Below are 20816 nucleotides of genomic sequence, written 5' to 3' on the forward strand. Positions count from 1 at the left end.
TTCTTTAAGTTGCAATGATGTCACACAAGGAATCAGTTTGAGATCAAATATTAAAATACATCAGAAACTTCATCTGCACTATATCCCAAATAGCTTAAAGACACGGGAATCTTAGTGTATTATATAATAAACATATTTAGCAAATAGAAATAATTGAGGTAATCCTGATGGCCCTACAACAGCTTTGTCTGCTTTGACGTCAGACAGAAAATGAAAAGGTTGGATGTTTCATGCTGTGGCGTATGTAAATATCTGGTTCCAGCTCAATTCATTTACTAAGTGTCAGGTAAAAACTCCATAGTTTGTTGCATCCACTTTTAGTTTTATCGCTAAACACTTAGGAGGCTCACACTGCAGCAGCTTATCTGGAACCTTCTGCACAGGCAGAGTCAAGAAGATACCAATAGATCTCAACAGTTTGGCTTCTCTGGTCTTTAGTTCTTGGACTCTAGTCAGCAGTGGGATGGCTCAACACCATCCTCGCTCCTTGCTATGGGATACAAGCACCACTATGAGTAGAAGAACCCTACCAAAGGTTTGCTGACCTGTCAGAAAATCAAAGTCACTTAGTCTCAGGCAAAGCTCCATGGTGACTTTCCCAGCAGTTCATCTGGGGAAGGTGTTTCAACTTGTATTTGGATCTCTGATGTATGCTGTGAGAAATGCATCATCGAAACAAACTATATGAGCCACTTCCTTATGAACCATTAAAGAAATTACTATGAATGTAAATGTCATTTTGTTTGCATACAGACCAGGCAGAAACAATAAAAGGAACTATGAAAAAGATCTTGTTATATTTTACCAATTAGTATGAGGACCTGACAATCATCATGTATCATAACAGTACAAATGCACATCATTTTGTCTTCAAACATTGTCCATCTTTATTTTTTCAGTTCTTCAGTTTAACAAGATGTTCTCTAATTTATACATAAACCCATAATATGGTCCCCAGCAGGTTCTGAGGTTCTGCCTCACCACATGTCTGAAGCTATTTCCAGGAATCAGTTGACCATTTTATTTTAAGATTAGTCCATCAAATTTGAAATTTTGACTCTGGGAAGACATTTCCAGAATCTTAATGTTGGTCTGCGCATTCTGTCCAAAACCAACCTAAAATTACTCATACCTCTGGCAAATGTCAATTCCAGATCATGTTTGCCTCTAAATCCGACAGGTATAGGGGTAATTTTAAGATAATTGGATAGATCTTACATAAAACTGAGCAATGTTGACCTTCAATATTTCAGTAACTTTGTACCATGCAAGCATCCTCACAATTGATGCCTCTGCTGGCAACATGTACCCACATGTTGGTACAGTGTGTCCTGAGATACGAATGCGCGACCTTGACTCTTCTCAACAGACATCATGTCTCATGTCACTGTATGACATTTGGATTTTCAATGTGGAACCCTGTTTTTGGTTGGTCATGGCAGTGGAGCTTCAGAAACTTCCGGAAGATGGCAAGGTAGTTCCTTGGTAGTTCCTTGGATAATCCTACACAGTTCCAAAGAACATCTGCAAAATATGATGGGTACTTTAATCTGATGGCCTTAATTAAAGCCCCACTAGATGGCAGTATCAGGTAGGAATTCAAATGTCACATTAGGCTACGTCAACTGATCAGTATAGAGTTAGACATTCATTATGGATTCATCTCTTCATTGAGTTATAGTAACTTAATCTCTGTCTTTTCTGACCATTTTATGTAGAATAGCATAATGTTATTGTCATTACAGGTTGTTGTTTTTTAAACTTTGAAGTCATAAAGTAGGTTTGGGTGATATTTATCATGGTTCTGTTAGCATTGCTTTTGTGTTCAGTGGCTGTAGACCTTATGAGCCCAACTGGAAAGACACAATGGAGAACTTTAAAGGCATCATTTTTATTTTAGAATATTTTGTATGGGGATAGTGAGTAGAAACACTGTCCAACTGTTTCATTTAGAGAGTAGAAAAGTTCTACAGTGCCAAAGATGACCAGCCTTCACTATCTCTTTGTAGACTAGTTTCCAAGCTAACATCACTCATCAACTCTGAGGCTTTTGACCTCATTTGATAAGTTAGTGAGCCGCTGATTGAGTTTACGTTGAGAGGATTCATATTGATTTCTAAGCTTTTGAAGTTTGATCGTCATGACGTCCACACTGCCTTCAATCTGGTTGACTTTATCCTCCAAATCCTTGGCATCAACAGCAGCTACCAGTGACTCATCTATGAGATTATCCTTCATCAAAATGGCCCTTCCCTTGTCCTCCAGAGCATATTTAGCTTCAGGATACTCAACGAGGGCCTCCATTAGATCATCTTTGGATAGTGCAAACAAATCTGAGTAGCCAACACTTCGGATGTTGGCAGTTCTCCGGTTTCCTGCTTTGCTGCCCTTTATTCCAAGGATGCTGATTTCTCCAAAATATGCCCCATCACTGAGGACAACAAATTGTGTCACCCCATCATCTGCCACAACAGCTAGCTTTCCTTCTTTGATTATGTACATTTCCCTCCCAATGTCCCCTTTTTTACAGATGTAGTCACCAGGGCTGAAGACCTGAGGTTGAAGTTTCAGAACCAGCTCCACAAGTAAACCTGCTTCACAGTCTTGAAAGATACGCACTTTACTCAGAGTCTCCAGGTGGACGTTTATGGCTATCTCAGCCTTCAGTTTGTCAGGAAGATTTTTTAGTACCAGTTTCTCATCACAGGACTTCCCCTCTGTCCACAAGTAGTCAAACCACTTCACCACCCTTGCCTCCAGATCTTTTGTGACCTTCCGAAATTGCATATACTGCTTGATTGAGTCAATCTTGGCCTGAAACTCCACTCGCGCAGCATTCATGTTGGAAATCATGGCACCAACATTGCCTACAATTGTTGCAAAGATCAAAACACCAGTGAGAAAATCAGCTACAACAAAAAAGTACTCTATGTCCCTGACTGGAGGTGGGGTCTCGCCGATGGTTGTCAAGGTCATGGTGGACCAGTAAAAACAATAGATGTACTGTCTGGTCAGACGAGCATGTACAGGATTGCTTATGTTCGGATAAACCCATGTGTCTGAACCAAAACCAAGAACCTTGGAGACAGCAAAGTATAGGCAACCATTCCAGTGAATGATGATGATAATGTAAAGTACCAGATTTGCAATTCGAAAGATGTTTGGAAAGTTAGTTCGAGTTTCCGTCCGGTCGAAGAACTCAAAGAGTCGCGCTAACCTAAAGAGACGGTTGAACCTCCACTCTGGGTTGTTGATTCCAATATGAAGAAACACAAAGTCAGTAGGAATGATGGATATCATATCTAACTTAAACTGCCGGGTCTTCATGTACTTCTCTTTTAGCGTCTTTGCATCCTTCACAAGCAGTCCTTGCTCCAAGAAACCTGTTGGAACATTGCAAGTTTTAGGAAGTCTGTCAAAAAAGCTGAAAGAAATAACTCTGCCTTTGCTTACCAGTCCTGGCTCTCACAAAGGTGTCTACATAGTAGATAACATCTGAAATGCAGTCCAAAGCCAACCACAGTGTTGAGTTAGCATGTTGGAGTTCATTAAAACATGCCCTACATGGAAGCAAAGTTAGCAAGAAAAAGTTGACAATAATGAATGAAAATAAAATGATATATGAAATTGATTTAGAAAATGACGTAAACCCAAACCTTGCCACAAGAAACATCAGGTTGTAGAAGACCGGCACGGAGACTGTGCACAGCCAGCTGTAGTACGTATCGGTAGCAGGATCCATGATCCACACCTCCTTCCTGGTTGATAAGCCATGGTGAGTAGACAACAACTTCATTACCAAAACCACAAAGCTTGACTTTATAACAAATATGATGCTCTATAACAAATAGAGCATCAGTTGACATACAGTAAATATCTTTAACCTTTCATGAGGACATTGGTGTACCACTCAAATTCAAGAAGCTGCCACTTACGGTGGCTCTTTTTTATCATCCTTTTTGTCATCTTTCTTTTCATCCTTCTTCGGATCCTTCTTATCATCTTTCTTCTCGTCCTTTTTCTCATCTTTTTTTTCATCTTTCTTTTCCTCCTTTTTCCTAAAAAACAATTGTAAAAAGCCAGATTAGGGGAACTTGTTCTGCCTTGTCAGTGAGGAATATCACATTTGAATAGACTGGTGATTCTGAATACAAATCAGGGATAACATTATGACCAGTAAAGGGAATACTTTTTTGTTTCAGTGTTACATGTACATATTTCACATGATTCATCTCATCAATTCAATTCAAAATATGAATCTGATATGTCATATAGATCAATTGCACACAGAGCCAATGATCATATCATAAACTTTTTAGTTTATATGTATTTCATATGAACACCATGTGCATTTAAAAATAACAAATGTTCAGTGTCTGTTGATGACAAAATCTTGTAGAATCATGAACATTTGAGGCCTGCAGAGCTTTATATGTTATACTAAGTTCTTCTCCAACCTCCTACATAAACTGCTGATGGTTCCCAAAGTGCGGGGCGTGTCCCCTGGGGGGCCGGAGGGAGGAACACGGGAAGGAGTATGGATGAATGAAAAATAAAAACAGTTACACAAAAGTGTCTCACTGTAAAGATGGTTGAAAATATGTGTGCCCAGTTTGTTTTTTTCTCTCTTTTGGGGGATTTTATTGTAATCTAAATAGGGGGGGAGGGGGTCCCAGAAAATCTTTGGGAACCACTGTCTTACGGTAACCTTGGCGGACTGGACACGAATCTGTTCAGGATTTACCACTGTCAATTACTTTTTTTTGACAGAAAAAAAGTTCATTCTAAGGTTCATCACAGTTTCATGTTTCCCATCGTATATTCCTGGAATACAAAAGGCCAGAAAGTGCCAAAGTGTTAAAAAGTCATAAAAATGGCTTCGCAACATTTTATACACACACAGTTATCAATGAATGTGTCTGATTTGTTCTTGAATTTCTTTGGATCGGGGCTTGAGGTGATACTTTTTGAAATCTTTTTCCCTACTCCATGATTCCAGACTTACCATTGTACTAAACTAAACAACAGATATTCTAGAATTTGGAAAGGGAAAATATTTTTGAAGGAAAAAAAAAGAAAAAGAAAAAGCAAGTCTACCTTGGACCTCTTAATGCATCCATAAAACCAAGAATTGAAAGCAGATGTTGTGTTTTTCATTGCCCTGAACTTTGGGATGTAGACGTGTTCATGGTCAACTCCACAACCCGTCCCTGTTATGCAGACTTTCTGATTCAAGGTTGAAATGAAGCATTGGCAAAAGGACGGTGTAACCATCTGCTGACGTATGCTCTTCACAACCGTATGAGTAAAAAGTTTTCTAAAGAGGCATTTATATCAGCTAATCTGACATAAATTTATGAGATCATTTGTGACTCACCCATCATTATTGTTGGAGTTGTTTGTATTTTGTGCAGCTAGGGGCCACCGTTTCTCCCTGCAACAGGAGCAAATGGAGAAGTTCATTCATTTTGATAAAGTCCCCCAGCATATAGAGTGAGAAGCATCAGGCTAAATGCTAAGCTACATATGAAGAACTATGTGGTAATGCACAGCTCACCGATCTGTCCTCTGGTTCCTGAGGCCAGATTCTCCAGGACCAACGGCGCTCCTTCCAAACCGTGTCATGTTTGAAAGCCTTTCAGAAGAGAACCAAAAGAATTATTGGCTGTTTAGAAAAATAGTGAGTCTTGCCTGAGACTCTTGTTGTGATGGCACATGTCAAATAAGCCTCCTGAAAGTAGTAATCTTCATCTGCAGGTTAAGAAACCTTATTCTTTTTAAAGAATGAGTTATTGTTTCTTGTCTCATTGCAAGTTGGAATAAAATAAAATATTCAATGTTGTGAGATTGGGTCTCTCATAATGCCAACTAATATTAATAATTAGTATGGTGAGTACTGTGATTGGCTGTACTCCCAATATAAGGAAGAGTGTGGATGTTAGTGCCAAGACATCTTCTTCTGTATTAATGCATCTTCAGGTATATTTGGTGTTTGAATTATTAAAATGGCAATTATAAGCATTTTAAGAGGTAATCTCAAGGATTTGCAGATTTTAGCACACAACAGCTTCCAGCTTCAGATTAACTTTGAGGACTCATTATCAAAATGTATACATACTTTTTCATAAATGACACAAAGACAAATTGCAATATTTCAGTACAATGGTATATCTCATCATTTACTACAGACACACAAACATATTTTTGGCACAAATGGAATCCCATAATCCACTGTTTAGTGAGGCTTTATCTGCTATTACCTGGACAGAAGTCCTGTTCTTACTGCCTGCTGCTGGGGCTTCATCCTGTAACACAGGACAGTTAGACTGGCACACAGTCAGAAATATTAATCATGAGTCAATTTCTCATCGTGAAAGCTTTTTTTTTTTTTTCAAAAATAGGCACCAAAATCTGTGGCTTGACTTGTTACTTTTGCTATTTTAGGAAATAACAATGGTACTTCTGACTTGTGCCACAGACAATTGAGATAGTATCTGGTGTAAGTGTTCTGATAATGCAATCAGTCATTTTGTTTATCCGAATTAGGTAGGAAGGTTTTGTCTGAGGTCCAACTGAGAGAAAAACAAAGATTCAGTGCCATATATACATGAAGTCTTTTTGTGTCACACAGGTCTGGCAAACAAACACCGTGATCATTCAGGTTTTTTCAGCTTTTACATTAGGAACCATTTATCTCATGTCTGCAAACTGATTGTGCGGATGACACGTCTGAATTATAAATAAAACCAGGAACAGTTTGTGTTTGGTCACGTTAGCTCATTAAGCCTCTACAGTGCAGTTCACTGAAATCCTTTTCTCCCAGATTACAGAAACTAAAATTAGATTTTCAGACCAACGTGACTTGCTAAGCCCCAGACTCAAGTAGTTTTCTTCACTTTAACGACCTCAGCAGTTGAAATTTACCTGAGTGTCAATGATGACGATGATAAAGATGATGACAAAGAAGAAGATGATGATGAGGAGTGTCTGTGACTGCTGAGGATTCAGGGTGAGCTCTGATTAAACTCCATCCTGCTCTTTCACACCAAACACAGCAACACTCCCCTCCGGAAAATCACACAAAGGAAGGAGTCGCAGTCCGTCCCCCAGCAAAGCTCAGTGATCGAAGTCGTCTCCTCGCTCTGCTGAGTTCATCCTCTGCTGGTGGAGGAAATCCTTATCATAGTGACACCTCCCAGCAGGAGATGAGAGGAGGAGGAGAAAGTGAACATTTCTCCTCCCTCAACTGAGAACCTTGTCCAGGTCGTTGTGATTTGCCACTATATCCATTTGAAACCAAATGTTTACATATGTAAAAAATCAAAACAAAAAAAAAGAGACACCTCTTTTTCTCAATCTTTGAAGCTAAATCAAACCAAATTCCTTGCTTTAGGTCATTTAGAATCGCAAAAATGATTTCTATCAGCTTGACGGAAATAATATATCAAAGATTTATTTGTTAATGTCTTTAAAAGCATACAGAATGCTTACTATCTCTTTAAACAGTGAGGCAAAACCCAATGATAATGTTAATGCATAAGGCCGGGAATTGAACAGGAAAAAAATTCAATTTCACCCTGCGTTACTTTTATCTGTTTGCAATATGTCCTCGTCCAGCTATGACTAGCAAACTGTTATTTATCTTTACTGATAGTATTTTTAAGCAATAACTGCAACACTAACAGGACTTTATGCAGTCTGAGCTTCTTATTTCTATCCCCTCCAGTCTGAGCAAATCCTCTTAGAGTGGAGAGCTAAAGCAAAACATCACGACTCCACCTGCAGCTCAAAGAGGGGTGGGACAATCCTGCTATCCTCAGCTAATCTAAGATGATCACCTCCTGTTTCCCTTTTCCTGCCTGGCTACAAGCTGATGGGGTCAACACCAGGACAACAAGGACAATGGGACAACATGGACACCAGGGACAATGGGACACCAGGGTTGCTGTCTTAAATTCTGGGAGTTTCCTGTTGTCTTCTTCCAGTTCACTCCCACTTCAGTTACCTTCAAAAGCAGATGGGTAGAGCATATTCACAGCACATCACTTCTTCCACATGTCGTTATGTTACGGTCTCTTTCCACATTGTACTAAATTAATCTCTTTTCCAAATTCTAAAAACACTGAAACGATAAATATCCACCAGTTTTTCTTCAGGGAACAGGTTGGAGTCCTGCAGTGCTGTCTACAATGCTGCTGCCAGAGTCCTGACAGTCCGTGTACAGTCTGGCAATTTGTTCTTAAATAAATGTTTTTTTTTTTTTAAACACAAAATGTTCATTTTTCTTTTTAAACCAAAATAAAAAATTGGGCAACGAACTGGTTTGTTAGCAACTTTTATTATTTCTTGTTTCGAATGAAAAAACTAACTTTCTGAAAGCAAACAGGAGCCAAGAGAAACACCAGGGAAACAGAATGACCTTTTGGTTTTGATGTAGCAGCTGAAAAAACACCCAAAACAAAACATTCTAACAATAAAAAAAATAAAAGTCATCCATCAGTTCCATTTATTCAGAATTATGATGAGTATGTAACACAGTTGTGTTCATATTTCTATCTCAGTCATTCTAGTTGGTCTCCAGGTTATGAGATTAATTTTCTGAGAATGTAGGTCAACTCCCACATGTGCATTAATGCCAGCTGGGTGGGCTCGGTATTAATGCATCAGACCCCTTGCCTGCTCCTGTATGTCAGCAAATATGTCTGTAGGACTGGAAAAGCTGACGACTGTCGCTTACTCAGCAGATCAAATAGGGAAGTCATAGTTAATTCCCAGTCCTGATGATGTGCTAACGAACTGCTGACAGTGTTGTGTCTCGCCAATTAACTTCATTACAACCTGAGCTCTATCAGAGTCGCCATGGGAATGACTTGTCCCATCAAACAGCTGCTGGCTAAAAGATATTCCAGTGTCACTGAGAGGTCAGTGAAGGATCCAGGTGATTATATGAGCAACATCACCAACTGACGGACCAGCAGTAAATGGGAATAAAGCCACTCAGTGGTGGCCTAGTCAAAGGCTGAATTGCATTACGATGCCATAGATAACCTCAGTCTGACACTCATGCAGGAAACGTATCCAATGTAATGCAGGTTGAAAAATTCTGAACAAAAAAAGAGAAGAAAAAAATACTTCCTCCATCATGTTGGAAAATTTAACAGCATAGTGCCACCTGGTGGGTGACAGAGGAAGCTTGCAGCGGCTTCCAGCAGATTCGTGAGGAGGCTGCTGGTTGGTCATCACAGCACAAACATCTACTGAGGATTAAAGATGGGTGTCATGAAGGGGTTGAATAGATTCAATTGGAGACTGGGTCATTTAATTGGGAAAAACCAGCTCAAATATGAAGATGTCAAAAATGTCATTGTTGGATTGTTTTAACTGCTATTTTTCATATTTGGTAATTAGTTTGCCCTGCTGTACATGGTTCTGTACGAACAAACAAAATCCCAAGAAACTGATCTAGCTAGAAACCAGCCAGAGTGACCTCTGTGTGGTGATGGTCGGTGCTCCGCTGCGTCGCAGTGGACGGTGGATCCTCACACCCAGAAACCCAAACAGCTTCCTCCATCGCCACATGCACTGCAAAGAGCAACTGCTACACTTCCAAGATTGGTCTTAAGATCATTGAGCAGTGGAAATTAACTCCTGTCTGGGGGCAGAGAGGCAGGAAGAATGCGACGCATTAAACAGCTGCTTGCTCTGCAGGCTTTTGGTTTGGGGTAAGGTGAAACCCTGAAACAACATCCCTGGTGTTCGCTGGCCTGCAGCAGCTCCCTCCTATAATTACAGAGACATGCATCTGCAACTGAATCCAACAACCTCCACCTGCCTGCACAGCCGAATCAGAATGACTTCACAGTTACAGAAATCCTTGAGTCACTTGAGACCCCACGGTCCCCATGAACCTGAGAGGGGAGGCGCCCTCTCAGGTTTATGAGGTTCATTCATTCATGTCTGAGGTGGAGGATCAAATCTTCTGCAGAGGGAGAAAACAGGCCTAACATGTCTTAAGGAGATTTTTTCAAAGCATTTTGATCGTCATATTTCATCATTGTTCTTAAACAACTGATAAGAGGCCAAAATTCTCTCTGCTACTTCCTCTCGATAGTTACAAAGTGGCTTAGGAAACCCAAAGTCAGACAGTTTAATGGGAAATTTTACCAGTATTTTAGCATTTAGGAAAAAAATGGTCAAAATAATAAGATTGGTAGCCCAAATGACACAAGACAGAAAATATTTAGTCAGATTTAGACTCAGATGTTGTGACAATGTCTATTTTGTAAAGTTTTGCTGATTATCTTGAAATAATCACCTCCCTCCCTACAAGCAGTTTGGGTTCACATTGAAGAACTCCAAATATTTCCAGTTCCAATTTGCTTTTTTTCCAAAATGAGCACCAGGACCAGGTCCAGCAAAGACTGTCTCTTTAAATAGAAACCATTCCGCATCCCTTTGGCTGTTCATTCTGGCGGACGAACCAACGGACGAACCAACAACGGTTGGTTTGTCCACCGGTTGGTTTGATTCCTTTAAAGAGCTTGTTAAGCCTTTCCAGGAACAGGAAGCCCTCTGTCATTTGCTATAACAATGATTCTTTGTCTCATAAATGGTGAATGAATGACATGGAGCTTTTATTGCATTAAAAGCTCCATGTCATCCATTATATCATATAATGAAATTATATTATGTTTCACTATAATACACTTGACTGTTTCTTTCCAAGACAACATAGAGGGGCCAGTTTTGTGACTAGCTGTGTGTACTCCAGTTTTCCATTCTGAATGAATTCTTATGTTCTGACAGTTTCTTACTGTCAACTCTTCACCTTTATTTTAACATTGAAAGTACTCCTGGATCATCACTTCTGTGTTTTTTCTGTATGCTTCATCTTAAATCTAGAGTCAGGTGAGCCAAGATGGCTGCCAACATTGTGACTATTCAGGTTCTTCCTGGTTTTCCATCTAATGTCACATTTATGTTCAGTATTAATGTTCAGTATCAGATGTTAGTGTCTTGATGCAGCTGACCGGAGTTTCCTCAGAAAACTTCCTAGATGGAATAATAAATTTAACTGTTTTGCTATAGAGTTCAGATTGAACATCTGTACATTTCTACATCAAAATTGTTCCTTTTTGTTTTTAAAGAACTTGGAGACTTTAACGACATCAAATGAAACACAGGACAAAGGTTCACTATACTTTATTCGTCTTCATCTCTGATGAAATAAAGGTGGGTGAACTGATGAAAGGCTTGTTAAACATCAGGTTGAGCATTTTACATCAACATGAGATCCTATGGAGTATTTCGGGGACCAGCATTAGGCAGCGTTAGTTAGCTTTTTCTGAAATGAATGGAGTTTGATCTGCCTGCGACTAGCTTAGTCTACTTCCAACTACATTAATAACCAGAAAGTTTGCAAGGCAAAGCATGGACTTCAGCACTTAACATGATGATCATCTAGAAAGGAAGCATTGCTTCTCCAACTCACTTTGGTATTGCCTTTATACATTTAAAAGATTCTGGAAAGAAACAAAAATGTACATCTGCATAAATATAAAATTTTCCCACGTTGTTTAAACGACTCGCACATTCAGAGATACACCACAATGCTGTTTGGAATCCAGCAGAACAAAAAAAAACAACAACAAAGGTTAAAAACAAGTCAGCACCATTGCCCCAAAAGCAGGCTAAAGTGTCTAACAGGCTGGACACACAAGTCTACATTCAAGGCAAACAAACAAAGAAAAAAAAAAAAAGGTTTGAACCCCAGCATTAAAACCCACAAGAAAAAAAATAGAATAAAGCATCTCATGATCAGCAGTAAAAGACAGAAAGGGGAAAAGGTTCCCTGGACCGCAGCTTTCCTTACATAGATCAGAAAAGTGAACCGCCTGTTTGAAATCATGGAGTTAATGGAAGTGTGCTTTGGTTTCAGGCACACAAAGAACTGCTCCAGATGCATGGAGGGAAAGTGCATTTTAGAGGGACCAGATTCACCAAGTCCTGCTCTCTCCAAAACCACCGCAAGGCAATAATATGTAGAGGGAACAGACGGGATGAATTACACTCTTCAGTGACGTCCCATGGCTTGTAGGAAACTCATTTACATTGGAATAACTAGACGTTTATTGGCCCTATTGCTAATTTCTTCTCTAAATTTGAGTCTAAAGGCGAGAAAGAGGTGCAGAAGCTATTAATGAAGGCTGATTACCACAACACCCCAACAAGTATTTCCTTTCATCAGTTTAAGACTACTGAGGGTTGACTCATCCCTTCGCGTGTGCAGTACCGTTGACAGGGACGTGTGGGGAGAGATGAGGGTGCTATATTTCGGACGGTCATGAGTCAACCTGGATCTTGATGTCAAAGCGTCCCTGATAGCGGTCCTTCTCGTTGTAGTAGAGGTTTTCTCCAAACACTTTGCACTCAATACGCAGTTCAGTGTTCCGGGTCAGATTGGTGAACTGCAGCGCCACCAGTGGCTGGAGGTATTGGGGTTGATGCCGCTTGCCGTAGTAGGGGTAATACTGCAGAGGGAAGCCCTCGCCTATTCCGTAATATTTGATCTCCCCGATTTTATCAGCATCCTCCTCTCTCTGGGATGTGGGAAAAAAGAAATGCATTAATTTGGAGAAAAAAGGAGGGAGAAGGGTGATTATATGAAAGAAAGAAGATAAAAAGGATTTGATACCTTGTTAGAGCAGTAGAGAGGGATGACGTTGGCCTGGACTTTGGGCTTTGCCTCTTCAGGAATGCTGTCATTGTTGCTGGGAGGCTAAAGAAGATAAATCATAGATGTCTTAAAATGAAAGAAGCAAAGATGGCAGGACAGAAAGTTGAGTGGTCAGACATGTGGAAAAAAGTTACAATTAAGAAAGAACTTGAATAATTCAAGAATGAAAGATAAAGGAAGAAAGTAAGGAAGAAAAGAAAAAAGGTAGGAGATAAAAGGAAAATGGCAGCAAAGATGAGCTAGAAAGGAGATGACTAAGGAAGATGTAAAGGACCCAGAAGGAAATGTGGAAGTAGGACATCAAACATAGAAGTAGTGAGTAGTAGCGAGAGCAGAAGTACCCTGGGACGGAAGCTGACAATCCGGTTGAGCTTCACAATCAGGCATGGCTTGCCATCCTTGAAACCAAAATCATTGTCTTCTAAGCCAGAGCAAGGACCCAGCAGAGACCTGTGGAACCTGCAAGCCTTGGTGCCACCCATGTCGCTCTCCAATTCACCTCTATGCTTGTAGTCTGCAGGTAGTTCTGAAAGGGCCAAGTGGAAGGGCACAGTTGGACATAGAAGCTGGTATTTTTCGGCGTGCTTCTCACACATCCCTTCAAAGAATAAAAGGAAGTCTACCTCCGCAATCCTCAAACAACATGTTGTTGCTCTGAACACTGTCATCATATTGCTTCATGAACTCCCTCAGAGCTTTGACGTAAGGCAGATAGGTCTCCGACTCCCTCACGCTGAAGAACACCTCAGCTTTGTCAGAACGTGGAGTGTGTGTAAGGCCTGCAGGGGGCACCAAAGAAGCAGTTATTAATGACAGCAGCTTCCCACAGATGGGGATTCAGCAGGTGACCGGAACCGTCAAACCTCCCCGAAACTAAGCAAAATGCTTAGATAAGCAAACACCCCATACAACTTCAACATTCTGGAGTTGTTACAGCTGGAGGGAAACTCTTTGAGAAACTGTATTCTCCAAGAAAATACACTTTAGATTGGCATTATACCTGCTGGTCAGTAGGTGGCAGTGTGTTCTGTCAAATGAGGTGGCTGCAAGGAACATCTATGAAAACCGATACATCCTGTTTAGTACTAGGTTTTAAGAGATGGACGTGAATGGTTCTACGTCTGAAGTGATGAAGAAGTGAGGAAACTGAACAGTTTTTTATGCATCCACAATGTCTGCCATGCAACATTGTGGATATAGAAATATGAGGTAAAGCAATTTGCACTAGCTGTGCTAAATGCTAATATAGGACACTAAAAGCGAGCTTAAAACGTGATTTAAATTTTTTCCACATCTATGAAGGCTTAAAAAAATACCAGTCTACATTCTTATTGAACAGCAGCTGATTGCCACTTGGCCTCTGATTGGCCCAGTTACCCTCAGGTGTGCCCAACCTGCTTTGGGAACCACACTGCAGAGTGTGGCCTCTGGGGAGGCTGCGATGGGACGAGGGTTACCAAACAAAACATGTAACAATGCTGATTATGGTCAGATGGAGTTCAGATCAATAAATATTAGACAGACAGAGGCTTCATTGGGATCGTCGCTTCCCCAGATTAACACTAGTTTCCTCAAAAGATTATTTTCTCAGAACTTTTCATGTCAGCAGGATTAATAAAAGCTGCATCTTCTGATCCACCGAGTGAGCTCCACATCGATATAAAATTACAAAAACTCAGCCGGAAATGGAGCAAACTGATCCTCCCATAAGGCTTATAATTTTACAATACTCAGCAAACATCCCAGACACCGTTTTCTTACAGATTAGACAGAATATGAGTGGCCGGCTCTTACCAGGGGGTGCAACTCTGTCCTGCCAGGTGGGCTTGTTCTCACTCAAGGTCATCATCATGGCCTGGATGGTGCCAATGAAGACCCCCGCCAGGAGGCCGTAGAAAATGACATAGAAGAGTGCGATTTTCACTGCAGGAGAGAAAAAGATGGAGCTTAGAGTCATTTCAGAAAGGAACACAAGAGGAGCGTGATCCCTCACCAGCACATCTGTTCTGCAGAGGAAAGAGCTCTGAAAATACCCTGACGAGGCATTCTGAACCTCTTTTACTCTATGAAGGGACATGCATGAGGAACTGGAAAAAGTTGCAAAAGAGAAATAAATGGCAGCCAACTGATAATTCTTCTACTGAATGGTCATGCAGAGTGACATCACTGCAGCACTTTAATGTTCTGCAAGAGAACATGAAGCTGTGGCAGCCAATCATCAGCAGCCTCACGCTCTTTTTGCTGCATGAAGGGAAGGTCATCAGGTCACAGTGGAACATTACTTCGAACAATGGCCAGCAGACATTTGTGCTTTCTGATCTTGACTGTTCTGCCACTGCTAGTGCTGAAAAATTGCAGTTAAAACTTAAAGCTAATGAGAGCATCTCATAATGCAGGGGGAAACTTTTCATTTATGTGCAACACACACATAAATGGGACCGAAGAAGTTAACCTTCAATCCACTGCACTGCGCATGTGAGCTTCCTCTCATGCATCAGCACTTTCAGGTGTCCTCAGAAGGACAAATGACCCCTCCCCTCCCAGAGGATGGAAGCCAGCAGCAAATGATGCGGACCCCAGCTAGGGCTCGTGAAGAGAGGCTCCCAGTCACGTCAGCCAGGTGTTCCAGTTTGTCCCCGGCGTGACATTAAGAAGCGGCTGGCGCATGCGCAGTGGCGGCGATAGGGGAAAGGAGAGCAGAAAAGTCGCAGAGAGGAATCAGTCGTATTGTTCGGTTGTGTCCCGGTGACACCGATAAAAATCCATAAACCCGACTGCTCGCTTCGGTTCCGTCCAGGCCGCGTCACCTTGAGTCACCTTGGACTGTTGAACGCAGTTTTAATCCTCAGACATCTCATTCCAGGGGAGTATTAAAAAGGTAAAAGTTGACGTTTCCCTAACAAGCAACCTCAGCTGCCTCAGCGCCAGCGAGCCCTGCCTGTACAATAAGGGGGAGCAAACGCGTCTTAATCAATAAGACGCATTTTGTACATTTTAGAATAAAAATACAAACATGTCGAGCTAACGGAGAGCTTCAGAAATACGTCGCACAGAGAGAGAACAGGGGAAACGCTGTGAAACTTCGCGTCGATTGTGTTTGTTCTAGAAAACGGCAGATCAAACAGGTGGTGGCACAGTGCGGCACGCGCTCGCGCTCAGCCTGATGATGGGAGAAGAGAAAAGTGGCCAATCAGCACAAATACTCACACCAGCTTCCCCCGGTTCGCCCCAGCAGCTCCCCCTTCTCTGAATTCCACAGGAACTCCTTCCAGCCGCCGTCATCTTTATTGGAGGGCATTTTGCCTGCTTTGACTTTTTCTCCTATCGCTCGTTCCACCCGGCGGAGTCCCTCCGTCTGCCACCAAGCCTCAGAGTAGTGGGAGACCGCTGGGCTCCCATATATAAACCTTCTTGACTCCGCCCGAAAACTCCGGACAACTTACCTAGTGGTGCCTACTGAGCGCCAGGGGCCAATTACGGAGCGGAGACGCACTGCGTCGATCTGACGTCAGGACCATGGACAAAAACCATTATAGAGGCATGTAATAATTTTTTTTAAAAAGTTACAGTATAGTCACAGTATAGAGTGTTAGACCTTACTAGACTGGTTTAACTAGATTTTAAACTTTAGATGTAAAGCATCTCTAGTTTGTAGAGTAAGGGATCTTCCTGTTCAGGTTAAATCAATTCATGGCATGTGTTATTTGGCACACACAAAGCCAGATTACAGTCCTTAAACCTACAATTGCTTGTGATGGTGGTTCCTCTAAAACAATAATTACTGAGCAAAACAATGTGTTCATCTGATCCCTGTCATGAAGAAAAAAGTAGTTTTTTTCAGCTTGTGTTGCTCACCTTTTTATTTTCTATCTGTGCTTGTATGCAAACCTTCTAATCAGATTTCATGTACTACCTTCCAACCACAGGTATAATAATACTGTCATCTGTCGTGAAAGCTTAAAATGAACTACATAGTCTGGGTTGAATTTGAGAGCAACTTAAATTGTCATGGTTAGAGAACTGCCCACTACTCATTAACATGCTCACGTTATATGCAAATGACACAAACCTGGGTAATTCTTTCAGTTTTACACTTTTGTCAGGTATATCAAAGTTCACTCATCCAGTGCAGAACTGCTCAGCAGTGTGTGGCCATGTGGGTGCCTTACGCTCATGCGTTTGTTTGGATGTAAACATGTGTGCGTAAGAGTGAATAGATTTCACACATGGTGGTTTTACCTTTAAATATCAGCTCAAGGACAAGGGAAGTCAAATCTCTAATGTCCTTTCTCACAGCATGACTTTGAAAGAAATGAAATCCTGCATTCCACTTTATTATTTTTGCTCAATTTTGAAATTTGAGAAATATTTGCTGAATTCAAAAGTAATAACTTTTGAAATAAATAAAAGCTTGTGAAAAGGTCACTTTGATACTTTTATCTCTCCTTTTGATCTTTCCACTACGAAGTGAAAATTAAAACTTTATGAACATATTCACAAGACGGTCTAGATTTACTAAATGCCACATTAATAAAAAAGACACTTTTTTAGACCTAAGTCAAATCCACAATTCTGTCCCAAGTTATTTAAATGATAGTCTAATTGAAGTTCTGGCTTCCACAATTTATGCTTGGAAGACATTCCATGATGGAATGAAAGTTCTTCCTCACTCTGCTTTCTATAATAGGCCGTTATCATTAATTCTGTGTTTAGTCTTTCCTCTTTCCCACAGCAGGTATCCTTTGACCTAAAGTTCTCATATTTGTTTTCTTCTTTCTGGCATACTTTCACTCTCCAACATGTTGAGGCGGATACATTCTGAGTCTGGCTCTGCAGGAGGTCTCCTCCTGTAAAGTACCGTTCTTCCTCCTAAATGTTGCTCTCCAATTGGGTTACATTCAACTGTGGACTAAGGTGACGCTACAATTAGTTGATTGTGAATATGTTTTTCTGGACTTTTGCAAAAATGTGTGGAATTGTTGTGACTCCCAGATATAACCATGATTTGTGCTACTCCAATTCTCATTTCCCATGTATGATAAGAAGCTGTCACGTGACTAAACTGATTGCCAACCCAGGCTGGTGATGTCCTTATAATAATACGGCCCGGTGTCTGACAGGTACTACACCCTGTTACAACTGCCAACTATTGTCAGTTTTGTATACACTATAAACTCTTGTGGTGTGGAATGATGTGAGGAGTGGGGGAGAATCAAGGTGAAAGGGACTCATCCTTGCTCCACCAATTTCATGTGGAGTGAGGCTTTTTTATGTGGAGGTGTCGCACTGAAGAAAGATAGTTCATGCATAACATGGTAAACATCCTGTCTGAACTATGGTCCTTTTTTTCAAGACACAACTCAAAACTAGTTATGAAAGGTAAAGGTGAAATAAATGATAAAAACTGTCCAGGAGCAAATAAGGGAGATAATTGTTTCATTGTTTTCTTTAAATTTAGAGATACAGTACAATCAATTATCATGCCTTTCAATGTTTGGGAAAGCCATGCATAAGCTTCTTGTAGGTCAAAAATAGGTCTTCCAAATCTTCCAAAAATGATTTCTCCTCACTGTATCACCAAATAAGGTACAAAGTTTCTTAAGGATAACAAAGTCAGTGTTTTGGAGTGGCCATCATAAAGTTCTGATCTGTGAAAATCAGTGGTTGGAGCAAAAAGTTGTGTGTGAGAGCAAGGAAGCCTACAGTAAAGAAAACAAAAAGTTCCAGCAGTTCTGTGAGAACAAATGGGACAAACAACAACAGCAATTAAAGGTAATTCTACCAAACACAGAGGGAATAGTTGGAAACTTCTGTTCTTATTCTGGCATTTAGTAATCGGAAACAATGGAGGAAGTCTGACTGATCTAAAACAGGATTGGTTACGTCTCTTATTATATAGCTGCATGCATTTCCTTTGGGCAGGGATATATTATAAAGACGTCTTTGTTACATTTCGTATGTGTCCAAAAACTCTTCCACAGAAGCTCTCTGTGTAAGAAACCATTTTCAGATATTACTCAGGATGTTGTGGGTCTGTGCTGCTTACATATCAACAGTCCTTCACTGACAGAGTCAACTACCAATTCACCTTAACAGGCCTTAAAGTTAAATACTACTATATACTTGATTACGACTCATTGTGAAACCAACACTAAGTAGTGAATAATTGTGAAGTAAAAGGCAATATTTTTTTTTCTTTTGCAAGAAAAAGATGGCGTGTGTATTAGTGTTTAATAGTTTTACCGTCACTGTAATCACTCCCTGTTTCTGCGTTGCAGTTTTAGGGTTTGATTAGGGTTAGGGTTCCATTCTGTTCGCAGCAGGATGCCTAGGACTCGGGTCAGCACATTTTAAAGGAAATTGTGAAATGAAATACTAAGTCCAGAGTTTGTAGGAAGATCATTTTTCCAAAACTCAGAGTGATTGTGTTTCTAAAAGTAACAGGAGACATTCAAAGCGCCTGACCTTGACTATTCACTGTCAAACCTGAATAGGTCCTATGCAGCTGTTTACAGATTAAACACTCAGATGGAAATCATGTTTTTCCTAAAGGATATCTCTCTAAGTCAAGCTACTTTACTTAGTGTTGTTTTTTTTTTTATTTGATAACAATAAGGTAGAATTGGAATGAGGAAAATATTTATATTTTCTACTCTGGTTGTGACATGTTTACTGTGTTTCAAGCCTCTTCATGCATGTTCCAGGTCCATGCTCTCCATGTTCTCCCTGTTCTCCCTGTTCTGGTGAAGGGTTGGTTAGGTTAGGGTTAGTTGGTTCCGGTACCTCCTGTTCTCTCCTGCAGCGCAGAGTCATAAATAATAAAAATCAGCTGAGAAACATTTTCAGTGACATGTTTAACAGTGATGTCTAAATTGAAATTTTATAAATGTTTTTCTTTATGTTTCCATGCAACCTTAGACATTTGGCTGACCTGGAGAACTCCCTGGTTTTGGGAAAAGACCAAACAGGTTTTTGGTTTATCTGCCCATAAGCAAACAGAAGAGTTTTGATCAGGATAACAAGAGCTAGCTAAAAACATCATTTATGAAATAAAACTGTTTCTAATACGGTGGAAGTTTGTAATAATTTCAGACATTTAAACAATTTCTCCACTGTTTATTGGTTATTGCTGAGTAATCAATAATGCAGGGCAGTTGTGATCGCCTTTGTTCAGTGAGTACAAAGAAGTACTTTGACAGGACTGGAAGTTGCTTTTTTGGAACACAGAAGAACAAATGTTTGCTGCTCTCATTAAAACACTCCAGAGCAGAAAAATGTCTAACCTGGACAAAAATGACAACTTGATATTAACCAAGAAATCATAATATGACATAAAGTGTCATGATTAACCGACTGACACTTTATGACAACAGTATTCATGAAGACTTACTCATGTTCACGACAGGTGTTATATCATGTTTATGACCATGTCATAACAGTCTTATTCACAACCCGTCAAATAAAGTGTTACCAAAACATCTATTAAAATCTGAATCACAGCATTAATGTTACGTGAAATGGCAGGTAAACAGCCCAGAGCATTGTTACAGCATTAAAGAATGTTGCTTATGGAGTATTTTCTATCACAGTTTTTCCTTCCCCTCAACTTTCCAAGAGCAATTTAGAGGTGAAACTGCAATTTGAATTTGTAAACACTTTGAAGGTTTTGCAGATTGCAGCCATGTGAATATTTCTCCTGGTGGAACGCTGATATCCAACCCTTCTGGGCAAACATGATGTCACGATGCAGAGAAGGTGGCAACCAGATATGGTGGCTAACATTTCACTTGCTGCTGTACTCCATTAAGCTTATAGAAGCAGAGTGACTGGAATGTAGGAATTGTAGGAATGATAGAAATAGCATAAAGTCAATTTATGATGATCAGGTAGTTTAAAACTCTGATTCCATGCTAACGTTCTGGCATATTAAACAGGACTGAGGGCAAGCAGTGTGTTTATTGTTAATGGCTCGTGTCCCAATGTAACGTACCCTCTCCCTATTAAACTTTCATTGTTTTTCCTTGTGCTGTTGTGTCTCAGAGATCCGGACCACAACATGAGAAAACCTGACTGCTCAGTG

General features: G+C 40.4%; 2 protein-coding genes across 3 annotated transcripts; both read right to left on the bottom strand.

Annotated features, from left to right (window-relative positions):
- Positions 1-848: 848 nt before the first annotated feature.
- On the bottom strand, positions 849-7144 carry LOC129378794 (cyclic nucleotide-gated cation channel alpha-3-like). 2 transcript variants are annotated; one of them, XM_055059337.1, is made up of 8 exons: positions 6925-7144; positions 6261-6305; positions 5558-5635; positions 5378-5434; positions 3936-4058; positions 3657-3758; positions 3454-3560; positions 849-3383 (listed from the first exon to the last, which is right to left on the bottom strand). In XM_055059337.1, the coding sequence occupies exons 2-8, from the start codon at positions 6302-6304 to the stop codon at positions 2029-2031; spliced, it is 1866 nt and encodes a 621-aa protein (XP_054915312.1). In that variant the 5' UTR covers position 6305; positions 6925-7144; the 3' UTR covers positions 849-2028. The 2 variants fall into 2 exon arrangements, with proteins under 2 accessions (XP_054915312.1, XP_054915313.1); XM_055059338.1 differs by lacking the exons at positions 5378-5434; positions 5558-5635; positions 6261-6305; positions 6925-7144 and having other exon boundaries at positions 852-3383; positions 3885-3977.
- A 4042-nt stretch (positions 7145-11186) lies between these two features.
- On the bottom strand, positions 11187-16133 carry atp1b1b (ATPase Na+/K+ transporting subunit beta 1b). The gene is made up of 6 exons (XM_055059271.1): positions 15944-16133; positions 14531-14659; positions 13360-13515; positions 13078-13262; positions 12695-12778; positions 11187-12599 (listed from the first exon to the last, which is right to left on the bottom strand). The coding sequence occupies exons 1-6, from the start codon at positions 16032-16034 to the stop codon at positions 12342-12344; spliced, it is 903 nt and encodes a 300-aa protein (XP_054915246.1). The 5' UTR covers positions 16035-16133; the 3' UTR covers positions 11187-12341.
- Positions 16134-20816: the final 4683 nt, after the last annotated feature.

This window comes from Poeciliopsis prolifica, unplaced genomic scaffold (assembly GCF_027474105.1).
Source record: "Poeciliopsis prolifica strain line A6 unplaced genomic scaffold, Auburn_PproV2 SCAFFOLD053, whole genome shotgun sequence".
NCBI lineage: Eukaryota > Metazoa > Chordata > Actinopteri > Cyprinodontiformes > Poeciliidae > Poeciliopsis > Poeciliopsis prolifica.